The sequence below is a fragment of the Colletotrichum karsti genome, assembly GCF_011947395.1.
Source record: "Colletotrichum karsti strain CkLH20 chromosome Unknown Scaffold49, whole genome shotgun sequence".
Classification (NCBI taxonomy): domain Eukaryota; kingdom Fungi; phylum Ascomycota; class Sordariomycetes; order Glomerellales; family Glomerellaceae; genus Colletotrichum; species Colletotrichum karsti.
This window is the reverse complement of record NW_024065949.1, coordinates 26,613-49,791: the sequence shown is the minus strand read 5'-3', so window position 1 is coordinate 49,791 and position 23,179 is coordinate 26,613. Positions and strand designations below refer to the sequence as shown.

Here is a 23,179-nt window from a genome sequence, read left to right as displayed (position 1 = left end):
GTGTGTTCCCGCGCGGGCTCCGTGATGGTGAGGCCGAGATTTGACACACGGAAAACTGGACAGCGCTTGAAATGCAACGAGAGAAGTGAAAGCTATATGCAGGTCTATCTATCTTGCCTCGGTCTCTCAAGGGCTTGTTAAGCAACCGAAGGGCCGGAATCAAATCGCAACCAAAAATGCGATGCCGGGTGGTAGACACGACGGATGAACAGGCCCGGTGAAGCCCGTCTGGTTTCTGGAAATTCAAGTGGTAAACCGGGAACATGTCCCGGTCCCGTCTAACGGTGAGCCGGCAACCTCCCGGCCGCTCATCATGACAGTGCCATCCATCTCGTCTGATGCTTTCAACCAACCCCAATTGCAAACAAAATCGAAATAGGTAAAATCAAAAAGCATGAGGGCCCAAGAGCGGACCCTGCCAAGTTCCATCAATGCATCATGTCTGATAGTCTACCGCCGATCTTGCTCGGTTTCCACTGCATCTAATCGCGATCTATCCTCGACAGATCTGGTCTCGTAACATCAAATCTCCATCCACTAATACGTTTGCTTGCTTTCCTGCGTCACGTTGAAGGGGCGGCCTCAAATACTCTTCCAACTACTCCTCACATCCTTCTCCTCTCCGACCGGCGGAATGCCAGATTGCAGGGTATCATGGTAAGAAAAATGCAATCTAGGGATCCGTCGCGGTGACCGTGACCGTGATGGCCGCCTTTGCCTTTCCCTTGGATGTCACGGTCTCAACAACGGTCTCCGGCTCGTCGTCCTCCTCGCCTCTGCCCGACGACTCCAATCGCCGGCTGTCACCCCGCCGCCACCGCCCCTTCAACCAACGCCGTCAGCTCCTTGCACCATTAACTGTCGTCTTGGGCACGCCTTGACCCTGTGCACGAGGCGTGCGGTCGCCGCTACCCTTGGTGCCGTTCATCGGTATGTAAAAGTCATACCGGTTGGGGAAGAGGATGATGTTGGCCAGCCGCAAGAGCTCCTGCTCGGCCTCCGTCTTTGACTTGTTCCGCATGCCTTCCTCATCGTCAATGTCCATTGCGTCTCCGTTCAGCTCCCGCTTCGGCGATGCGCCGGCGGGCTCGACGTCGTATGGCGCGAGACCCATGGCTCGCAGGCCATCGACCCCACCGTACTCCTCGACCTCCTTGGCACCGGGACGGTCCTGATGCGAGGCCTCGCTGCCCAGCGCAAAGAGGGTATCAAAGTCCGGTCCCGGCTGGCCAGTCTGGAAGGCTTTGCGCTGGCGGGCGAGGAAGAGAGCGTTGGTCTGTGTCAACGGGCACACGGGAGTGTAAGTCAGCAGCGACAGCTCGTTGGACTCGTTTTGCAGTGATGGAGGGACACCAAGTCTCGTGCCCCCGGTGATGATGGAATAGGCTTGGTCGCAGTGCCAAATAACATAGTCGCCCGCTTGCATGCTCGGCAGAGACACCAGACTCCTACGGAGATGCAGATGCGGATGCCATCTCTCGGTGATACGCTGCGCGTGGCCGGGGACCGCGCCGTGAATGATGGTGTTGGGTTCCGGGTCGAGAGTCCAGTTGGACGCGTCAAGATACGCGGCCCATTGATCCGCCTTACCGCCGTCCGGCTGTTCCGGAGGACCGCGTTTTGGCGAGAAGAAGGGCCGCAGGAGGAAGTATGCAGCGACGAGCTTCGGGGATGGCAGCACGCGCACCATGCCTTGCTCGACTTTTGTGAGAGCCAGAATGCCCTGGAACATGCGGAACACGCTGCATGCGCCGGCGCCGTTGTACAAGTCCGTCGTGGCACCCACGCGACCGGCCGGATCCCAAGGGTCGTACGATTCCCAATCGCCGCGGAACACGGCTTCGTAGGTGCCGCCGCGTCCGTAGCCGTCGGGCTCCCAACGCTCGAGACTGCCACTGTCGATCTGAGCAATGACGGTTGACGAGGCGCTGGCGCTCAGCGAATCGGCAGCGGAATTGCCATTCTGCTGGCCGACTGCGCCCAGCTTGTCGTTGTGAATGCGTAGACGATCGGCGTAGCTCACGGGGGCGCGTGTAATGTGCAGGTCGTCGGTTGATTCCCAAAATGACATGGCGAACTTTTGCGCTCGCAGCATGTTGGGGTGGGCGCGGGCGCGGACTTGGACTGGTGTCCAGAAAAGGTCGATGCAAGTCGGATCGTGGAGCGCCGGCGGCTTGAACTCGCGGTTCTTGTCTAGATACTCGTGCGTCTCCTGAACCCAGCTCTGGGCGTCGAAGGGAGACACAACGCCGCGGATGACGGCGACGCCATATCTGCGCAAGCGGTGGGCGAATGCCTCGACGCGGACGGGGTCGTTGATGTCGGTGAAATTGATGGACGGGATGAGCTCGGAGCCGCGGGCCTGAATGTCGGCAATCTCGGTCTTGAGGGCTTCGAGGAGACGGCGCCAGGAAGCCTCGACGGCGGCTTCGTGGCCGGCGATTAGCCGCTTTTTGACGCCGGCAAAGCGCGAGGGCAGCGGGATCGGCTCGGTGCCGTAAAAGGAGACGACGGGAGGCTCCATGCTCTTGGGAAAGACTTTGCGACTCGCAGCAGCAGCAGCAGCAGCAGCAACAGATGCGCCGGCCGGAGTTGCAGTCGACGAGCGCGTCGTGGCGGCGGATGCTGCAGCTGTGGTGGCCGCAGATCCAAGGACGGGAGAAGGGGATATGGACGATGTTAAGACGGGGACGGTAGTAGGGGAGACGGAGGTAGCCCGGGACACGGCGGCAGATGACGGCGGGGTGGTCTTAAGAATCCTGGCAGATGTTCTGCGGGATGTCGCTTTTGTGCCTGGTGAATTAACACCAGAAACAACACCAAGGCCAGAGATAGAACCAGATGAACCACCACCCCTGCGACCCTTCTTCCCCAGACTCGACTTGGGCCTGGGTGATTTGACGGAAGATGGTGCGGAGGAGGAGGATGGTGCAGCGGGAGCTGGTGTCGTGCTGCCGGAGCTCGGCTTGCTACTGATTGGAGTCTCGGTCAGGGTCGCTGTGATCCCGGTATCTCCAACTCCAACAACACCTCCCCCTCCATCTTCTCCTCTTCCTCCATGTCCTCCTCCTTTTCCGCCCTCCTCCCCATCTGCGGGGGGCGCCTCGGTGGGGCCAGCGGCCCAGCGGGCCAAGATCATCCGAGCTGCCGTGTTGCCCAGAGAATAAGATCCAAGTGAGGTTGAAGGTGAGCTGAATCCTGGGTTATCGAGTCTAAGAATATGCACACATCACACGGCGAGGTTTTGCCGAGTGTTGCACAGCAGGCCGTGTCGAGAAGTGATCCCCCACGTGCTGACTCTTTGCTCGTCTCACTTTTGTGGAAGTCCTCCTTGTCACAAGACTGGAACTGTCGATTTGGTGCAGCGGTCAGCCAACAATCGCAAATACCGATGTACTGTTGCCTTCCAGCCGCGAGCTGCCGATGTGAATGGTAATCTCGGTGATGGAGATGGCGGTGGTGTTAACGTTGACGGTATAGTGCCGGATCAAGTGCTCCTCGAATCGAATCCCTGGCAATTGCTGAGCTGAGAAATCAACCCAACCGATCCCATCCGAGTAGGCGACCGAACACGAAACCCCCGTCTTTGACAAGCCTCTTCTTATATGTTGCGACACGTCTCGTGATGGCGCAAACACACCACAACGAACGGATTCTTCAACGTTAGTGATTCCCAAGTGGTGGAAAAGCCAGTCCAGCCAGCCAGTCAACAAAAGAAGATCCGGACAAAAACCACGGCGGTACAGGAACAGGTCTAGCCAAACGCAGTCTCGCGGGAGATTTCTCTTGACAGCGGTGTCGGTTCCAAATTGAGTGAGAAATGGCACCTCGTGACCATCCCAAACAGGGCAAGTAATAGCGGCGGACGCAAGACACCGAGAAGAAGAAAGGTCGTCGAGCAGCCTCCGAGGAGATGTGAGTTGCTGAGTAGTGAAGAGAAAAAAGAACGGAACGGTTGGTGACCTCGTGACTGGAATTGACGAGAGCAGAACCCTTTCCAACCAGAGCGAGCTACCCAATGCGTGTGTACTTTGGGGCATCACGAAGCCTTTATCATCGACGCCGGAAGATGTGCCCACAATTCTCCCGGCATCGTATCCCATGATTCCCATCCCCCAGCCTGGGCCCTGGTGTCAGCATGGCCGCAGTTACGGACTCAGGGCCGACAGCTTGGCCCGGCCGTTCTGGTTCTGGCTAAGAGCCCATGGCTTTTCCTGGGGAGCAAGAGGGTCCGTCGACTCCGTCTGCCACGAGATAGATTGCTTCTCATTGCACCATCGCCAAATCGCCGGATGAAAAAGTCACCAAGACCGGGGTACGACGCGGCCATTGCGGGCACAATGTCCTCGAGGAGTGACCCATCAGACCTCCGTGAGGGCTGCCCGCCGGGCCGCACACCCGCGCCGTGTTGCCGCGGCTAATATGCTCGACTCTCGCTGCGTACGCGGACTGGTCAGAGTCCAGAACACTGGAGAAGCTCACTTCGGCCAGAGAGGCCGTTTCTTCCTGCGCCCACAAAGACATCCCTGTCTGACCCCCCCTTCTCTCATCGGGACTAGCCTCCAGTCCTCATTGTGTTTGCTGCATCGACGATGGGACTGAGCTTTGTGGCCCCCAAGTTTGCGCTGGAAAAAGCTGGGCGACAATCCGCTGGTGAGGGAAACTTGGGTCGCGACGGGACGGGACACCACCTTTCGGCGGCTTTGGCTTCTTCTCTCTGGAGGGCAATTCTGTTTCCCATGCCGCCTCCCACAGGTTAATGTTCGGAATCTCGCCGATCTTTCCCAGGATTTTGCTCCTTGCCCATGCCAATGCACCGTGCCGTGTCAATCTAGGCCCTGAACTTCGGGACGCATTGCGCCGTAGTTCGAACGTGGTGAACAGACTCATGAATCTGAATCGCGCCCAGGATGCTGAAGTCGCCTGCATGTGACAGCAAGAGAGACGAATCAGTGAAACATTTTGGTCCTCCCTTACAACGATTTACATAGCATTGATAATTGAGCATTAATATTGCTACTACTTACTAGCCACAGACATTGAGTTTAGTTGCTGCAGGCGTTTTCGGATGCGAACATTACTGGTGCCTCAACGGCTGAGACGGACCCGAACAGCTACATGACGGACAGAGCTACCAAGCGCAAACTCTGCAATGTAGCTGAAAGACAGCTGAGAATGAGATGGAGTGCGTAGCCAGTCATAAGCAATAATTGACGAAGATGACGACGCGTGAGTCCCGTCGTGGATGCGGATGATTTGATGGCGTAAACCGCGAGCTGTACCAATCCCCACAGAGCACACAAACGTAGACGAGAACACCATACTGATACGCAATGATACCTACGATGAGTTGACTCCCAACTGGCCGCGGACTTGTCTCTGTGTGCGAATGACTCCCTCAATTGAGAATGGCGTGTTTGTTTCCAGACAGAAACACATAAATATCCGGCATAAGACGCTCCTTTGAGTCTTCTCGGTATCTAATCGCGGACTCATTTTGCCTTCAGCTCCTGGTTTCATTGCCAGTGTTTCGTGCGGCAACACACACCACCTGTTCGTGGCTTGGAGTTCTTGGGGTAATACTCCCCCAGCTTCCCCAATCCAAGCATCCCGCGTAAACACTCCGCGGCCAAGCTGCCCCCCCCCCAAAAGGGGGACTGCAGGCTTCTGGCTCCGTCTCCCCCGGAGCTCCTGTCGGCCAATGCGGGGGCTTTTCCGGAGAATCTGCCCTCTGCTCAGGAATGTGGGTTGATTCATCCGGGCCTGGCCGTGCAAGTTTCCGGGCTGATGGGTGAACGAATCAACGGCGACGTGCTGCTTGAATCTGACCGATCGATCAATCCCAGTGAGGACGTACAAATGGGTTGCATGTTCCGAGCAGAATGCGTGTCTGCTATGTGCGACAACCGTTCACCATTCGATGCCACCCTACCCGCAGCTTTCACCAAAACACGACGGACAAGCGACGAACGAGATGCTCTGAAACCCGCTGCATCTCCAGACTCGGCCGATGGACAAACTGAAGGTTTTTGGGTCATTCCGCAACGCAACACATCTCGTGGGTACCGGAAAAGCTGACGAATAAAGACTGAACCTTGAATGGAGAGCCAGGTTTGATGGTGGTGTTGTACACGTGCATCAGTGCACGCAGCGCATGAGACCGCAGCTCTCGGACGCATCTTATCACCGACTACTTGGGATACAAGTCGCGAGCCTCTGAGCAGAACCATCTCATATTCCGCGTTTGCCTTCTTCTTTGATGGCTTCAAACCCCTTCGCTGCAGAACGACTGTTAAACGGTCAACTCAACCGAAACATCAAATGCTGCAACCGCCGACAGGCACGGCTGCTGCCGACAGGCAGACCCACGCCGATCTCGTCTGCCATTTCCGAGATGTCCATGGGCCCTGGGGAGGGACTTGGGTCAAGCCTGGACGTCATAATGCCCCTTGCGCGAAACATTGGGATATCACAATAATACTAACAACGTAGCAATAACAAGAGACTAACACTTCAAGCAGCAGACCGCGATCCACCGTGGTCGCAACTGCTGTCAATAAGCTTCCGCTTGAAACGAATTGGGCGAGTCGGTAGTCGTCCAAACAGGGGACAACGGTCTTAACTTGCTGTCTATGAGTTTTAAACTTCAGGCACGATCCTTATAGCAATCAGTTTGCGACCAGGGGACTTTCTTTGGAGCAATTCAGGCACAAACTCTTTTTTTTCCCCTGGTCGTCTGGTTCAATAGAAGTGTTTATTGCAACGAAGGGGCTTCCCCCGTACCAGGTCCCTGCGACCGGGATCAGTTGCCATCCTCTTCTACACCGTCGCTCTCGTGTACTTTCACTCTCTACGGACGTCAGGGTCATTCCCGAAAGACGAATAGCCTCATCCAGGGGCCATGGCGCTGGTTTCAGATGGCGGCGTGGAGTAAGAACCAGCCTTACTTTTACCTTATGTCTGCTCTTCTTGGCACCGTTGTATTCATTCGAATAGACTTTGTGACGATTCCCAAATCGTTCATTGATTGTCGCAGGCGAGACCGAACTTCCCGCTGACCGCAACCCAAAGACATGGGCTTTGCATTTTCAACACATGTCAACGAAACCTTCGAGTCTATTCAAAAGGGTAGTTGTTTCCCGCTACCACATCCACACCTTGCCTTGCCATGGGGCTTTCAGGTAGTTGTTCTGGCAGCACACCGGCCGTCGTAATCTGAATTCGTTGTTGTTGCTGTTATTTGTGTCGCAATCAACACATCCGCTCTCTAGTTGTCCTCTCTTTACTGCCTTCATTCCGTCTTATTAGCAACCACCACGATGAATCGCTCCGCCGAACGCCCCGTGTCAGCCGACCTCGCGGGCAGCATCTTTCTCATCACCTCCGATGGAAAGACGTTGAAGCTTCCCATGCCTAGCAACTCGCCCAATGACCCATTGACCTGGTCTTTGCGAAAGCGAATCGTCGCATTAACCGTCATCACGCTGTACTCGGTTGTTTCTATGATGGAGACGCAGGCCGCCAGCCTGCTATACCGCTCGCTCGCTGCGGAGTTCAACGCAGGTGTAAGTCTTTCAAACAGACAACGCGGTGGACATCCGGACTGACATCATGACAGCAGCCCGACAAATACCCCCTGAGCATTCTCGTCTCGACGCCGAGCACTATTTTCTTGGGTCTGGGTGCTTTCTTTTGGATTCCGTTGTCGGTGGCAGTGGGAAGGCGGCCAGTCTTTCTGCTCGCCTCGGTCTGCCTGACCGTCGCCACAGTCCTGGCAGCCAACGCTGCGGGTTTCTATCAGCTACTAGGAGCATTGAGTATGCAAGGCTTTTCGGCTGGCTTAAGCTTGAGTGCCGTATGTTATCGGATGAGCATTCACATCAACCAGTACTGACTCTTCGCAGGCCATGCTCATGGTGATTGACCTCACCTTCATCGACGAACGACCAAATGCACTGGGATTCTTCTGGAGTGTGGGCTGTGGCGGGGGTCTTGCCTCATTACCCGCCGTAACATACCTGGGGGACTCAGGATGGAGAGCATTCTACACGGCCTGGGTGGTCCCCTGTCTGGGTCTGCTCGTCTGCGTCTTCTTCTTCTTCCCGGAGACCTACTTCATCCGCCCAGCTGTGGCCTTTGATGGCCATGTTCTGGTCCAGGGAGGTTCCGAAAAGATCCAGATGTATGACGATTGGGAGCACGTCCCAGGGGGCAAAGCTGCGGCCATCGCCGAAGTCACGGCCGTGCCTGTCCTCGAGACGATGTGGTCAACCATGGTTCGATCATGGGGAGTCCGCAAGGGCGGCGCCGGGTTCAGAGAGATGTGGAATTGCTATCTACAGACGATGCTCTGCGCTGTCAACCCCCTTGTGTTCTGGGTAGCCATCTTGAACGCCCTCAACTTTGGGGCGATGATCTTCATTGGCGAGACGTATGCCGTGGTAATGTCGCAGCCACCGTACAACCTTCCGGAGCGCGTCATCTCTTTGGTCAACCCGGTTTCGTCCATTGGATCGTTCTTGGCTTGGCCCGTGTCGACCATCCTGACTTCTCGCGTCGCTCGCCGCCTCACACTCCGTAACGGTGGTGTTCGAGATGCTGAGCACTACCTCATCGCCTTCCTTCCCGCCGTGCTGACAGGCGCAGGAAGTGTGTTCCTGTACGGCCTCACTGTACAGTACAAGTGGAATTTCATTTGGATATTTGTTTCATATCTTTTCAATGCCTTCAGCGCCGCCGCGTACGGCATCGCATCGACGCTCTGGGTCACAGAGGCCTTCCCTCGTTGGGCTGCACCGGCCATGATCATCGTCGGCGGGGCGGGGTACATGTTGAGTTTCGCGACGAGCTATGCCGTAAGCCCTTGGCTGAAGTCACAGGGTTATCTTGGGGCCACCTTCGAACTGGGCGCAATTCTACTTGTTGTGGGTGGCATCGCTGTGCCGCTCGCGTTCTGGGGGAAGAGTTTGCGTCAGTACATCCATGGAAAATGGGGTATCTCGGAGGCAGGGGCGTTACGTCCACAGTAGACGAGTAATCCCTTCTGTGCTAGGGAGGTGGAAATATGTACCTTCGGATGTAGGGCTGGAACGCAGCAGCGCTGCGAACCATCCATAGTCTGAGAGCTCATCAAGTCAGCTGAGCCGACCATCAATGATAATCAAAGTCTCCTGCTCTCGTTTGCCGCATATGCCATCTACTGACGACTGGACGTGGGGCAGCCATACGTAAAACCGGAGCGATCCTCAGATTCCTCCGAGGTCGCCATCGAGTACTGTATGATGATCCAAGGTGGACAAGAGACCGATCGGAGTCCAGTCACCGCCGATCAGGTTTCTCGCCATACAGCGATACGCGTCTGCTCGGACGCGCGATATCTTACGAGATGAAGGCAGCGGCTTCATGGTTATGCCCTGAATTGTCGCTTCCTGGACAACCTGAACTCCTCCGTCCAAAGAGTGCCTTGTCTCAGAACCGGTATCAACACCAGCCGCCTGCTTTTCGACCTCTGCAGCAGCTGTCTCGGGTCCAGTTGATTGGGTCTCTTCGGAATAATGCTGGGCTACGGCTTCCGTGTCACCCCTAGAAAGCTGATTGCTGTCAAGGTTTTGAGATAGCTGCCGTTCGAGTGTCCTGACACATCGGTCGGCGCGGTTCTCCATCACGAGATCGTGTTCGAACACATCACCGGAGCAGAAGGCGCCAAACAGTGACCGGACAGTGATGTTGTCTCTGATCCAGTCGGCAGGATTGACAGTGCACGGCCAGATATCTTGAGGCCGGAAGATTTGGACCAGATCGCAAAGCTCTTGATACGACGAATGCCTGGAGTATGGAAACGTGATTTTCGCCGGTAATTCCTGGGTGGAACCCTGTATCGCGTTAGGGAGATTATCGCCAAGCTCAATCTGCCTTTTCTGCCCTATCGATCGGAAAGCGTCAACGATGGCAGCTTCGTTCTTGTCACCAAAGGACGAGATGCCGAGGTCCAAGGACATGTTTCGCCCGGTCTTCGCGCCGATTTCCAGAAGTGTCTGTAGCCTGGTTCTTGAATCCTGCGAAAGCTCCGTCTGTTCCTCGACCAACGCCAAGATGGCATCGACGTCGGTAATAGACAAGGTATCGAGCACAGCGTCCCGTTCTAAGTCGTCCCCACCCCCACCGATGCCGACTTCTGCCATCTCGGCGCCATTGGTAAAATTGGCAATGACAGGTTGGATGAAAACGACTTTGGAGTTACGCACCACAGAGCAAAGGTTACCTCTTTCGCAGCTGTGGAGTCGAACGTGCTCATCCCGTGTCAAACAACCTGGATGGGGCGTGTTGCCGCAGACATAGCCGGCCAACGCAGGAGCTTCCGGACATAGGTGTATCGACGAGCTGAAGCGATCGTTTGAGGCCTTGCCGGTCAAAGACGAGAACATCCGCATCTTGTAGTCGTCGACATGAATTCTGGACCTTAGGGCCTTCGATAGTGCGATCCAGACCTGCTCATAACCGTAGGTCCATGCCTGGATGTGAAAGACAGTGTCATCCGGGTACATCGCAACCTTGCGCAGAAGTTCGGCGATCCCATCGGCCTTTGTCTGAAAGGGTATGTTTTGAATGAAAGATGTGTCAAGGTATATCTTGTCGAGCTTCTTGATGCCACAGGTGTACTCAACGACTGCAGGATTTCTAGCGAGGGCATTCACGAACCAAGGTTCGCTTCGGATGTCTCCTGTATAGAGAATGGCATGATGCGAGTCCTCAATCAGAAACATGACAGAACCAGGACAGTGGTTCGCGTCGAACAAAGTGACCTGGATGTAGCTTCCGGGCGCAAACTCGAGGGTAGTAGGCGTGTCCAGGGGTAGCGGCTTGAGGAGATTCTTGAGGTGCTTGTATGTCTGTATACGGGCCTCGAGGATGCCTTTGGCGTAATTGATTCGACAAGGGTACCGCTCGAGACGGAGCAGCATCTCCCGTGTGGCCGCAGAGCAGTAGACGAAAGGCGATCGCAGGCTCTCAAGCCCTGCAAGGTGGTCGCTGTGAACATGGCTCAGAAAACAGGCGAGTGGTGGACGCCGATCGGCGTGTTTCCGGAAGAAATCGACTGAGACTCCATCAGCATCGGCCATTGAAAGCGCGTCTAATTGAACACGGTTGAGGGATGCGAAGCTCTCGGCAAAGAACCAGGTGCTCCCGTGATCTCGGCTCCGTTTTGGACCAGGACTTACTTCTTATGTCAGGAAACTCTTCGACGAGTCCGTTGAATGTTGACATCGTGAGCTGCTGTCATGGTATGGCACGAAGGTGGCTTGAGGCGAATGGAAGGCTGAGGTTGACGTTGAGGATGGAAGTCGAGTTTGGTGACGGACTGGCCGCCGTGAAAGATCGGTGGCAGGAACCAAACAAGGAAGGAGAAAGCGCTTCCAAGTGTTTGGCAGGTGCACACGGCTGGCCACTGCAGCTGTGGGTCGCCAACCCCATTGAGAAGACCCAATGATCCAATTAGATAAAGAATGGTCACATGACCAGGAACAGGTGGAGGTATCCGGGGGTGGGGCCGCGCTCACGGAGCCGCGTCCCGGCTTGCCGGAGTTCCGACCGGCTTTCCCCCGGGAGTGGACGTGATCATATTACCACGAGACGCAATAATTCTCCACGAAGTATCAGCCGTATCTTGCTAGGACGAGCCACAAAAGACGTTTCTTCCAAATTTGTGTTCTAAAAATGCCTCAGGTGAATTTATGGTTGATACTGCTAGCGCCGCCTTGGGAGGCTGCTCTCGGACTCTCAAGAGACTCCGAGATACAAAGGGGCCGTGAATGTCTCCGCTTCTAAGGTCACGCCAAATCCGAAGCCAGATGGTTTGTTGGACCTTTTGGTCTCCATTTTCATAACTTGAAGACGCGCATCGATAATCAGGGTTACTTGCTGGCGACTGTCAGGTCGTGAATGGAAGGATCGGCCTGGTCAAATGGTTTTGCAGAGTCGTCCGCGGGCTTGCCATGAATCACATAAGGAAACTGTGCGAAAGTAATGTACCAAGTCCAATCAGATCAGTTACATTTACCCATTCGCATTTTGTGGTCCTCTCTCACCATTAGGCATGTAAAGGCGTTCGCGTTGTTGAGGGTGTCGTGACACTACCGATGCTCTTCAACACAGAGGCTCACGTCTGAGCCAGTAAATCACTACACACATCTTGCTCTTGCACAAGTAAAGTATTTTCGAGCCCACTCAGAGCCCAGGCAACTACCTTCAATCGCACACGCGCGGTTCTTTACTCAATACGGTCACCGTAGGCCTCTCAAGGCACCCAGCCGTGGCATCACTCATGGGGGCCTCTTGTCATGGGTTGTGCTAAGGACAAACAAGGAAGAGGACTTGTGGTGAGTGGAGATCGTAAACCCTGAATCTGTTCATTCCGTGCGCCTTGACCGCGCCTACACGAGCAATGTTCCCACGGTGTTGACCCTTCTACTTCTGGCATGCCGACTAGCCAAGGAAAGGAGCCCATGCTGTCGATGAGTTTGTTCTATATCCACACGGTTGTCTTAGAACTGTTGGCTCAATCAACCAGCCATCAAGGATGTTGAACCTAACATGCCGGGAACGTATCCGATGATTGAGTCGGTCCGCTTTTGGGCCATGCTTGTTTACTGGATCTTTCGTGCTTCCTATATTACGGTGTCCTTCCCGTAACAGGGAATCTTACCACAGGGGGAGTACATCGTGGTCGTGCCCTTCGCACCAATGGATACCAGCAATGACGGCGGAAGACACCAAGTGAAAAATAAAAATGGTAACGACATCTTGAAGGCTAAGCTGCCAGGATGCGAACTTGGTGCCTTGATGGCCAAGATGGTTGGAAGTTTCGGGCTCTAGCGTAATAGGTGGGAGGAATAGCACTCAAATTCACGAGCTGCAGATGCTTGTGGCGAATTCTGGCGAGCGAATCCTATGGTAGAATGATATCACCAGTAGAAACTCCTGGGAAGCTTCCAATGCGAACATAACTCATGTTTCTCGAAGCAATTGACGCTACAAAGCATAATACGAAGGACAGAAATGGTTGGTCGTTTGTCTATGGGCACACAACATAAGCTTGGCGTGATGGGTGTTTGGTATGACTCGTGAATGCCCCTTTCTGCAGGCGAAGACTACCCGACAGTGTGTGAAGCGGGGTCTTGTGCGTATGATCCTTCAAGTCTTAGATGGTTCGGCTGCTTGATATGTTGCAATGCATCCTTGGTACTGTCCAAGCGGGATGAGCATGGCGCACTCAAGTCTCCGAAGCTGCGTTATGAAAACGAGCAAGATCCCGTATCAGTCTCGTCAATATATCTACTTGTACGACGTATATGCGAATTCTCAAAGTAAGTCGCTTAAGTCTCGAAGGTGACTGTTGTTGAAGCAAGTTTATCAGTTCAGTAGGCCCTCGGGATACTTCAGCCATGACATTCAACAGTGTGCAAAGCAGAGCCCTTGGTGTCAACGCAGCTTTCATCGTTTTCACTATCATCATCATGGGTATGCGAATATGGACAAGACTTGTCATCACAAAGGCCGTTGGAATTGACGACAGTATGTTTCAGTTCATTCCAAACTCACCAAGCGAGATAGCTGATATACCCCCAATCAGTCATGATGATTGCTGGCGCAGTAAGATTAACCACAATGTCGAAATGGCAATGTAGGAAGGCCAACTTATTGACATTTGAAGATCGCCACTCTAGGCCTATCAATCAGCGTAATGATAGCGGTGACCTATGGTGTTGGACGAATCAGTAAGTCGATCATGCACGTCTTGGGAGCCCCAGCCCAGATGCTGACTGTGTTGGGATCAGAAGTAGACATTCCCCTACAAGCATGGGAGCCTATGCTGCTGGTAAGGCGCACCACGCTGATCTTCTCTTCGGCGTTGATATCAAACTTTACCATGAGACTGACAAAGATAATTGTAGGCATACTGGGTCTCTAGATTGTTTTACTCCGTGGCTATGTTGTTGGTAAAAGTCGCATTGCTTCTGTTCTACTTGCGTCTCGACAACCGACCAAGGATGCGATGGACTGTCCACGGACTGCTATTGGTAGTCATTGGCCTTGGTATTGCTCATTTTGTCATGTCAATGGTTGAGTGCAGCCCGCCCAATGTCTTCTGGACATCAAAAGGAGACCGCGTAGTATACATGCAGCGATGCATGAGCCAGTCTACACAACAAGCATTTTGGGATGCTTCGGGTGTTATCGTAATAGTCACCGATATTTGCCTTTGGATATGCCCAATCCCAATGGTCTGGAATTTGCAACTGCCCAAGGCAAGTGGGAGTCCGTCTTCACAGGAAATTCGAAAGCTAACAAAACACACAGAGACAGAAGTGGGCGGTGTCGGCAGTATTCGGATTGGGCATAATATCTGTTGTAGGTAGGTGCTAAGTATGACGCCTTCGAAACAACATATGGTCAATGAGCTGACTGCTACATCTTTCACAGCCGGATGCGTGCGATTTTACTACGTCCGTCGACTTGCGAACGAGCCTGAGCTATACCAACAACTTGCCGATTCCCTGAACTGGTACGCTTTGGAACTTTATATCGCCATCTTCTGTGGCTGCTCTTCCGCCTTGAAGGTCTTTTTCAAAAGATACTTTCCATCACTGCTGGGATCTTCGTCGTGTAAGACGAAATATCCTCTCGGAAGTTATGGGAACAGCGGGACCGGAGAAATAAATTCTCATCCGTTGACCAATCTGTCGAAAAGACTTCCGGGAAACCGAACCGTAATCTCTTCAGCTGGTGGAAGAGAAACCTCTGATACTCAAACTACGGGGGAGTCTCGAAATTGTAGCGAAGAAGCTATTATCCATAGAGAGCATGGGATTCTAAAGCAAACAGAGGTGCAACAGGAGATAACAAGCACGTGAATCGACTCGGTCGAAGACGATATGGACAAGACACCCGGGGACCCTTGCAGATTTGATCGAGATGGAAGAAGAGCACATATAGTTACCCTCATTTAATGATATTGTATCGGGGCATACAGCAAACCAAATTCAAACCTGAACATCCATAATTCCATGTACGAGTCCCGTTGAAGGGCCTGACGACAGTTTGCCCTTAACACCAAGTTGTTCTCCTGACTCCTGAGCGTTCGACCACGTGGGGACTTGGCTATGTATACAGCTCGGAACTCTGAGACTGAATACGGGATCACTGAGGGACTGCGGTAAAGTCGTTGATAATGCCCCCCAAGGCCGTCATTAACGGAAGCTGCGGAGTTTCCGGACTGTTTCGCGTCTTTGCGTTTCCCACACGGATCGGCTCCCACATCAACGCCGGGACGGATACGACGACATATCGTCGCTCACTGACCTAGCGGTCTCGGACATCATAAGTTCGCCGCGCCGAACAAAGAATGATGCACTTTGACCCATTCCCAGTGCTCGTCAACAGCTTCCAAGTGGACATCGGAAGAGCTAAGAATCTTGGCAACTTGAGCGGCCACCGAAGCACGAACTCATTCGACCTTCTCGTGGCTTTCCTATAGTCGCGAAGACGCGAGCTCGCCTGGCATAGCCTGCTGATATCAATTATGGGAGTATGTGACAGGAAAGATTCAAATACTTAACCCGTCCTTAGCTGCCAGCCTTTGGACAATACATGTATTCATGAACCACTGCCACAACTTCCATTTGCCATTATCTTCTAACTTCTAGATCCGGAACTTCTACCTCTATTCAAAATGACTTCCGAAACCCTCCATGTTGCTATCATTGGAGCAGGTATGCCATCTCTCAATTTCACGACATGCGACTACTGGACATGTGCTAACGAGCTCAGGCGCAACTGGCCTGCTCATTGCGCAAGGACTGAAAAAGGTGCGTCAAACCCTTCTATACTATAGTTAAAACGTAACACTTCTCTTAGGCCAACATCCGGGTGTCTGTATTTGAGGGAATGTCGCAAGACACATATGACAACAACCCAAGAACTTGGACTATGGCCCTCCATTGGTCTCGCCGCAATGTCGAGCAGTGCCTCCCGGCTCACTTGTTTCGCGACTTATTTCTGGCATATACGAATCCTTGGCAGGAGCCATCCCAAGAACAAGCGCAGAGCTTGCCGATTTCTGACGGCAAGACTGGAGAGCTTCTGTTTGCAGCTCCGGTCGATGACGCGAGACGAGTCGTTCGCCAGAAGCTTCGAAACCTTTTTCGACAAGAGCTTAACGTGAACTTCGGACACGAACTTCTGGAAGTCAAAATTCACCAAGGAGAAGTTGTACTTGCCTTCCAGCATGGCGAAAGTATCACGGCCGATATCGTCATTGGAGCTGATGGAGGTAAGTTTTCCAAGTCCGGATTTCCTCAGAAGAGGCCTTGGCCTGACTAGTCGCAGCCAAAAGCGTCGTGAGGAACCACCTGGTCGAAGGCGAAGCAAGAACTTTGAAACGAGTTCCTTTGGTCTCAACGGTAGTCTCACACGGATTTCCCGCACCTCATCACTTGTCCTGATACATTCATAGAACATCGGATGTCGCTATTCCGCAGAACAAGCAATGTACCTTCGCAAACGAATCCATCCCATTGCAAATGTAAGTCAGCTGTCATTTCATGCAAGTAGACATCAAGACACTAAGAAGGAAACAGATGTCTGTTCATCCAGACCAAGAAACATTATTCTTTTTAGCTCGTATGTATCGCAACTTGGAAATTGCCGTTCACAATACTCACATGCAACAACGGAATTAAGTGGCCGATGTACCTGATCCCAAAGACCCCAAAACTTGGGAGTTCCAAGTAGCCCTTTCTCTGTGGACCGACGAGGAGCCCCCCGAAACAAACGAAGGCCGAATGAAGCTTTTCAAAAAGCTTGCGGGCTCATATTGCGAACCATACCGATCCGCGGCGCTTTGGGTCCCGGATGATACTTATATTCCAAGAGATAAGGTAATATTATGTTGTCCGTGTTCGCAAGAGTACAGTTGCTAAAGAGTTGTTCGCATTACAGTACGCGGAGTGGACCAGTATCGTCCCCTGGAACAACTTTGGCGGTAGAATTACTTTGGCTGGGGACGCTGCGCATCCGATGTGTCCGTGTAGGTTTATGTCGACCATTTAGACAACCCCGACTTATGCTAATCAATAATCCACGCAAGTTCGAGGACAGGGCTTGAACAATGCTTTGCAGGATGCGGGTAATTTGGTGAATGCTTTGGTGGCGGTGCAGCAGGGTGCCAAGAGCATGGCTGCTGCGATTGACTCCTACGATGCGGAGGTTTATGCCCGAGGAAAGAGAGAGATCGAAACCTCGGAAGAGTCGATGTACGGACTTCATCATTATGATGCTGTGAAGTCATCTCCTCTCAACAACATTGGCTTACGGGAGCAGAAGAACTAGCTTCATCAGTTGAAGCCTGGAGATTAGACACCTTGTGATAGCTGAAACTTATCGTGCTTCTGACTTCAACTTCGATTCTTCCAAATGTGTGAGTTTGATGGTGCTCATCATCTAGATCACCCAGCACATCGTCTGGAATTCTTAAGTTAAGAGACGTTGAGCAGAGGAAAACCTACGCGTGCCAAGAGAACTCCGTGGATCAACGGCAGGGGCTGGCAAGACAATTGATGGCCCAGTCAATATCCTTACCGACTAGTTGATTTTCGTCCCGTCACTTTCATGGCGAGGAAAGGAGGGAAAAATAAAATAAAAACACGACCGAATATCTATCAAAAGTCGTCAAAGTTGATGGCGATGCCAAATGCTAGATTTTCCGAGTCGTTCGTGTCTTTAGCGCCCATTGCCGGGCTAGATGAACTTCTTACGACTGTTCCTCCAGGTGCTTAACGCAACCTCGCCGCACTAACTGCCGGCATTTTTACAGGGCATGAAGTACCGCGGAAAGAACAGTTTCCGAGTGCAGAGTAGCATCAAATGGACAGGCCGATACTCCGTAGACGTGCGCCATTTCGCTCACAAAGCTGATGAAAGTACAAATGCTACCTGGCCCTGATTCAACGCGGTCACGGAGTGCTTGGCTTTGCAGGAAACAGTGTGATCGGCGAGAGAGGGGCTTCCGGCTCGACGTGACCGGTCTCGTGCCTATCGACAATCATTGTTCGGCTCGACAGTCTGCCTGATGAAGCTCTTGGCTAGGCTGTGTATGTAAGAGGTCTTCGGCTGATCTTGTCATGATGTGTTAACTGAGAGAAGGTGGCGTCATCAGGTAGACTGTGAGCACTTGCTTTAGAGAATGCAGCCAGGAACAGTTGTCGGCGGCCAAGAAACCAAGAAACAAAGGCCACGAGGTTTTACAGTCCTGCTACACGCCCCGAGTCAAAGCGCGGGGGCGATCCCGCGCGGGAGGGAGAGGAGGAGTTCACGTCCGCTGGCCATCCATTGCGCAAACGCCGATGGCGGCGGCGAGAGGCTGGAAACACGGTGAACCGGGTGGGACTGCCCCCCGCTTGATGTGATTGCGAGCAGGATTTCGCGAAGGGATGGTGACAGGGAAAGATCTGGCGAGGTCGTATCAACCGCACACGTGCTCCGTCTGACCTTCCATTTGAAGCTCCTAATGAGCCGCCAACACAGCGTTGTCGAAGATTTTTTCTTCACGTCTGCCGAATAGAATTCCAGCCCCCTCTTTTTGTCTGACTCTTGGCCTGTCGCTGGTTTTCGAGGAGAAGGAAATCCCTCGCCATCCGAACCGAATTTGTGATGTCTGTCAGACGGCTAAACTTTCCCCCTCCAGAGAAACTCGTCTGATCCTTCCATCATCTCGCTTAATCTTTGCTCGAAAATCCCTCGTCCGCCCTTGTCAGTGCTTAGAAATTTAGCTCATCTCCGGTTCATCTTTCTTTTCCGTCGCGTCCACCTTCCCCTTCACTGGGCTCGTCCACATCCCGCCGCTCATGATCTTCATCAAGACCTCCTTGGATTCCTCTCTTAAACCGCCAAGGCTGCATCATGTGCTGTCCGTTGGTTTCTGAGGCTGACCTAGACTGTTACCGGCGGGGCTTCACTCCACACACACCGCAAGATGCCTGCTTGTTTAAGCTTGTCGAGAGTTCGCCGGGCCCATTCCTCGACATCCGAGCTTATCAGATCGCATCCAAGATTATCATTCCGTCAATATATTGTACCCGTACGTTGAATTGTGGCAGTGCTAAACCGGCCGGGCCCTTTGATCTTTTTCTTTTGCCGCTCTGTTGAGAAGTGGAGAGCCATGTCTCTTCTTTCAGATGAGGACATGATGCTGTTATGGTCCAAGTCCAGTCAAGCTTGCAGGAGGGAGCCCGGAGAAAGCTGCCCTCTGCAGACGCGCAGAAGTATTCATATTGCTTGGCCGCCGCTTCTTCGGCACGTCTTGCTCCAGCTCGACAACACTTTCTCATTTTCACCACCCCGTACATACATGACTCTAGCAGTTCATGATGGCTGATAGCTTCCTCAGCCCCAACCCCACACAGCCGGACTCTCGGTCACGGGCGGTTAGCGACGCCGATACCATTCTCCCCGATGGAACCAATCCTTTCTTGACTCCATCCGGCACTACGGCTGCTCCCAGTGCAGCACCCAGCTTTGTTCTCGAGGATCCAAACTCCGCTCTGCACCCGGACCCTGGCACTGAGCATGATTTTCGCGTCGACAACAACCCATTTGCTTTCTCTCCTGGTCAGCTCAACAAGCTGCTCAACCCGAAGTCCCTTTCAGCGTTCCGGGCCCTTGGAGGTCTCCATGGCATCGCCCGAGGCATCCAAACTGATGTATGCAGCGGTCTTAGCGTCGATGAGACGGGTGTGAAATCGACAATTACTTTCAACGAAGCCGTGGACTCTTCACTAGATTCCAAGCCATCGACACCACCCGAGAGGCATGTCTCTTCGTCATCGTCACCCTTCGCTGATCGCACGCGCGTCTACGGTCGCAATGTCCTTCCCCCGAAGAAGGGCAAGTCTATCTGGCAGCTCATGTATGTTGAGCTGAGCGAAAAGGTCATCATTCTCTTGACCGTCGCTGGTATCATTTCTCTCGCTCTCGGTCTGTACGAAACACTTGGCGTGGAGAGACCTGCTGGAGCACCCGCTTCTGTCGATTGGTAAGAGTCTCCAGGATCTTGACCTTGTGTTTGAATTCCCTTCCTCACGAGTACTTACGGAAACCAGGGTCGAAGGCGTCGCTATTTGCGCCGCTGTCATCATCGTCGTCGTCGTCGGCTCCCATAACAACTGGCAGAAAGAGAAGGCGTTTGTTCGTTTGAACACCAAGAAGGACGACCGCCTAGTCAAGGTTATTCGCTCCGGAAGATCTGTTATGATCAATGTCAACGAAATCCTCGTGGGGGAAGTTCTACATCTTGAGCCTGGCGACATGGTACCCACGGACGGCATCCTGATTGAAGGTCAAGACGTTAAATGCGATGAATCTTCGGCTACAGGCGAATCCGACGTCCTCAAGAAGACTGGGGGCGACCAAGTCATGAAACTGCTGAATACAAAGCACAACAACTTGGATGACCTCGATCCGTTTATCATTTCTGGCTCCAAAGTTCTAGAGGGTAAGTGAGTGTCACCGGGCCACGTGGACCATTCAACTAACGAATCTCAGGTATCGGCACCTACGTTTGTACGTCCGTAGGAGTTCACAGCAGCTTCGGCAAGATCATGATGTCTGTACGGTACGATGTTGAAGCCACTCCTTTACAAAAGAAACTCGAAGGCCTGGCGGTTGCCATCGCCAAGCTTGGTGGCGGCGCATCTGCTCTCATGTTCTTCATTCTGCTTTTCCGTTTCGTTGCGGATCTCCCGAATGATCCCCGACCCCCGGCCGACAAGGCGTCGACTTTTATGGACCTGCTTGTCGTTGCTATTGCTATCATTGCCGTGGCGGTACCTGAGGGACTGCCGCTAGCAGTGACTCTTGCACTGGCGTTTGCTACCACGAAGTTGTTGAAGGAGAACAACCTGGTCCGCGTACTGCGTGCTTGTGAGACGATGGGTAATGCTACGACCATTTGCTCTGACAAGACAGGCACACTGGTCAGTTCTCGGACATTTAATTGGAAGCATCTATTCTCGTCGCTAATCTGATCTTAGACAACGAATAAGATGACCGTCGTGGCCGGCACATTCGCAAACACAAGCTTCACAGCTCTTTCACAATCCGAGAATGAGAAAACACCCAACGCTGTTCCTGTAGCAACATGGGCCGCCAATATCCCTGAAGCAACCAAGAAACTTGTGGTCCAGTCTGTGGCTATCAATTCTACCGCCTTTGAAGGTGAAGAAGACGGCCAAGCGACTTTCATTGGGTCCAAGACGGAAACCGCCCTGCTTTCTCTCGCCAAAGACCATCTCGGCTTACAATCACTCGCCGAGGCCCGCGCCAATGAGCAAGTCGTTCAGATGTTGCCATTTGACTCCAGCAGGAAGTGCATGGCTGCTGTCATCGAGCTTCGGGATCCCACCAGAGGTTATCGTCTGCTGGTCAAAGGTGCCTCTGAAATCTTACTTGGTTACTGTTCGACGCAGGTAAACTTGGAGACTTTGGACGAGGAAGCCCTGGACTCGACCCAGCGTCAAGCTCTAGACACAACCATCAACCAATATGCCAGCCGGTCGCTACGAACAATCGGACTTGTGTACAAGGACTATGCACAATGGCCGCCTGCTGGCATGCCGTCTGAAGATGGTCACGTCAAGCTGGATTCTCTGGTGTCACTTTCCAACCTTACCTTCCTCGGCATTGTCGGTATCCAGGACCCTGTTCGACCCGGTGTTCCCGACGCAGTTCGCAAGGCTCAACATGCTGGGGTGACGGTTCGTATGGTCACCGGCGATAACGTCATCACGGCGCAGGCAATCGCCACGGAGTGCGGCATCTACACTGGTGGTGAAGGAGTGATCATGGAAGGGCCGGTTTTCCGCAAGCTTTCCGAGCCGGACATGAACGCTCTTCTACCCAAGCTACAGGTTCTGGCTCGCTCGTCACCGGAAGATAAGCGAATTCTAGTGACCAGATTAAAAGCTCTGGGTGAGACGGTAGCAGTCACCGGCGATGGTACCAATGACGCCCCAGCGCTGAAGGCAGCAGATGTTGGCTTCTCCATGGGCATTTCTGGAACAGAAGTCGCCAAAGAAGCGTCTGCTATCGTCTTGATGGATGATAACTTCACCTCGATCGTAACGGCGCTGAAATGGGGTCGCGCAGTGAACGACGCCGTACAGAAGTTCCTCCAGGTATGTTTTTTCACGCCAGACCTGACCGACATCACAAGGGATTTAGCTGACTTTTATCACTTCCACAGTTCCAAATCACAGTCAACATCACCGCAGTCATGTTGGCATTTATCACCGCTATGTACAGTAGCCACATGGAGCCGGTGTTGAAGGCCGTCCAGCTGCTTTGGGTGAACCTGATTATGGACACTTTTGCAGCTCTTGCACTTGCCACCGATCCTCCCACCGAAAAAATCTTGGACCGACCACCTCAACCCAAGAGTGCTCCTCTGATCACCATCAACGTAAGTAACTAACGTTTGCATCCGGTCAACTTTTGACTGACAACGTGTTTCCAGATGTGGAAGATGATTATTGGCCAAGCTATTTTCCAACTGGTCATCACGATTGTGCTCTACTTCGCGGGCCCCGAGATTCTCAACTACAACAGAAACAGCGAGGATGAAATGCTTCAGCTGGATACTATCATCTTCAACACCTTCGTATGGATGCAAATTTTCAACGAATTCAACAATCGCAGGCTGGACAACAAGTTCAACGTCCTTGAAGGAGTGCACCGCAACCAGTTCTTCATCTTTATCAACCTCTTGATGGTCGGCCTCCAGGTCGGCATTGTGTTCGTGGGTGGCCGTGTCTTCGAAATCAAGGAAAGGGGCCTCAACGGGAATCAGTGGGCCATATGCATCGTCATTGCCTTCATGTCAATTCCTTGGGGAGTTGTCGTGCGGATATTCCCCGATATTTGGTTCGAGAAGGTTGCCAAGTTCGTGGGCAAGCCCTTTGTGCTCGTCTACAGGTTTCTTGGGAAGGTTTTCTCTGGTATTGGGGGCCTGTTCAAGAGAAAGCAGAAGACGAAGGATACGGAAAGCTTCGATGTGCCCGCCACTGTCGTTGTTGCACCGCCGGAAGAAAAGGGAACCAGGTAATGGAATGGAGAGGGAAAGGGGTCG

The 23,179-nt window shown here is 53.1% G+C and overlaps 5 protein-coding genes across 5 annotated transcripts; 3 read left to right on the top strand and 2 right to left on the bottom strand.

Annotated features, from left to right (window-relative positions):
• Window positions 1-673: 673 nt before the first annotated feature.
• CkaCkLH20_11547 (uncharacterized protein) lies at window positions 674-3,139 on the bottom strand (the record flags this gene model as incomplete). Its single annotated transcript, XM_038894261.1, has 2 exons — window positions 674-823; window positions 860-3,139. 2 exons carry the CDS (start codon window positions 3,137-3,139, stop codon window positions 674-676), a joined length of 2,430 nt encoding a protein of 809 aa, XP_038740336.1.
• A 4,180-nt stretch (window positions 3,140-7,319) lies between these two features.
• CkaCkLH20_11546 (major facilitator superfamily transporter) lies at window positions 7,320-9,029 on the top strand (the record flags this gene model as incomplete). Its single annotated transcript, XM_038894260.1, has 3 exons — window positions 7,320-7,565; window positions 7,619-7,855; window positions 7,905-9,029. The coding sequence occupies 3 exons, from the start codon at window positions 7,320-7,322 to the stop codon at window positions 9,027-9,029; spliced, it is 1,608 nt and encodes a 535-aa protein (XP_038740335.1).
• A 216-nt stretch (window positions 9,030-9,245) lies between these two features.
• On the bottom strand, window positions 9,246-11,265 carry CkaCkLH20_11545 (DNA repair protein; the record flags this gene model as incomplete). Its single annotated transcript, XM_038894259.1, has 2 exons — window positions 9,246-11,095; window positions 11,220-11,265. The coding sequence occupies 2 exons, from the start codon at window positions 11,263-11,265 to the stop codon at window positions 9,246-9,248; spliced, it is 1,896 nt and encodes a 631-aa protein (XP_038740334.1).
• A 4,465-nt stretch (window positions 11,266-15,730) lies between these two features.
• On the top strand, window positions 15,731-17,388 carry CkaCkLH20_11544 (uncharacterized protein; the record flags this gene model as incomplete). The annotated part of the gene is made up of 9 exons (XM_038894258.1): window positions 15,731-15,770; window positions 15,829-15,866; window positions 15,916-16,330; window positions 16,387-16,460; window positions 16,514-16,582; window positions 16,638-16,680; window positions 16,741-16,937; window positions 16,999-17,086; window positions 17,147-17,388. 9 exons carry the CDS (start codon window positions 15,731-15,733, stop codon window positions 17,386-17,388), a joined length of 1,206 nt encoding a protein of 401 aa, XP_038740333.1.
• Window positions 17,389-19,421: 2,033 nt separating this feature from the next.
• CkaCkLH20_11543 (calcium-translocating P-type ATPase) lies at window positions 19,422-23,155 on the top strand (the record flags this gene model as incomplete). The annotated part of the gene is made up of 6 exons (XM_038894257.1): window positions 19,422-20,089; window positions 20,157-20,548; window positions 20,599-21,029; window positions 21,087-22,229; window positions 22,298-22,513; window positions 22,568-23,155. The coding sequence occupies 6 exons, from the start codon at window positions 19,422-19,424 to the stop codon at window positions 23,153-23,155; spliced, it is 3,438 nt and encodes a 1,145-aa protein (XP_038740332.1).
• Between the last annotated feature and the right edge of the window lie 24 nt (window positions 23,156-23,179).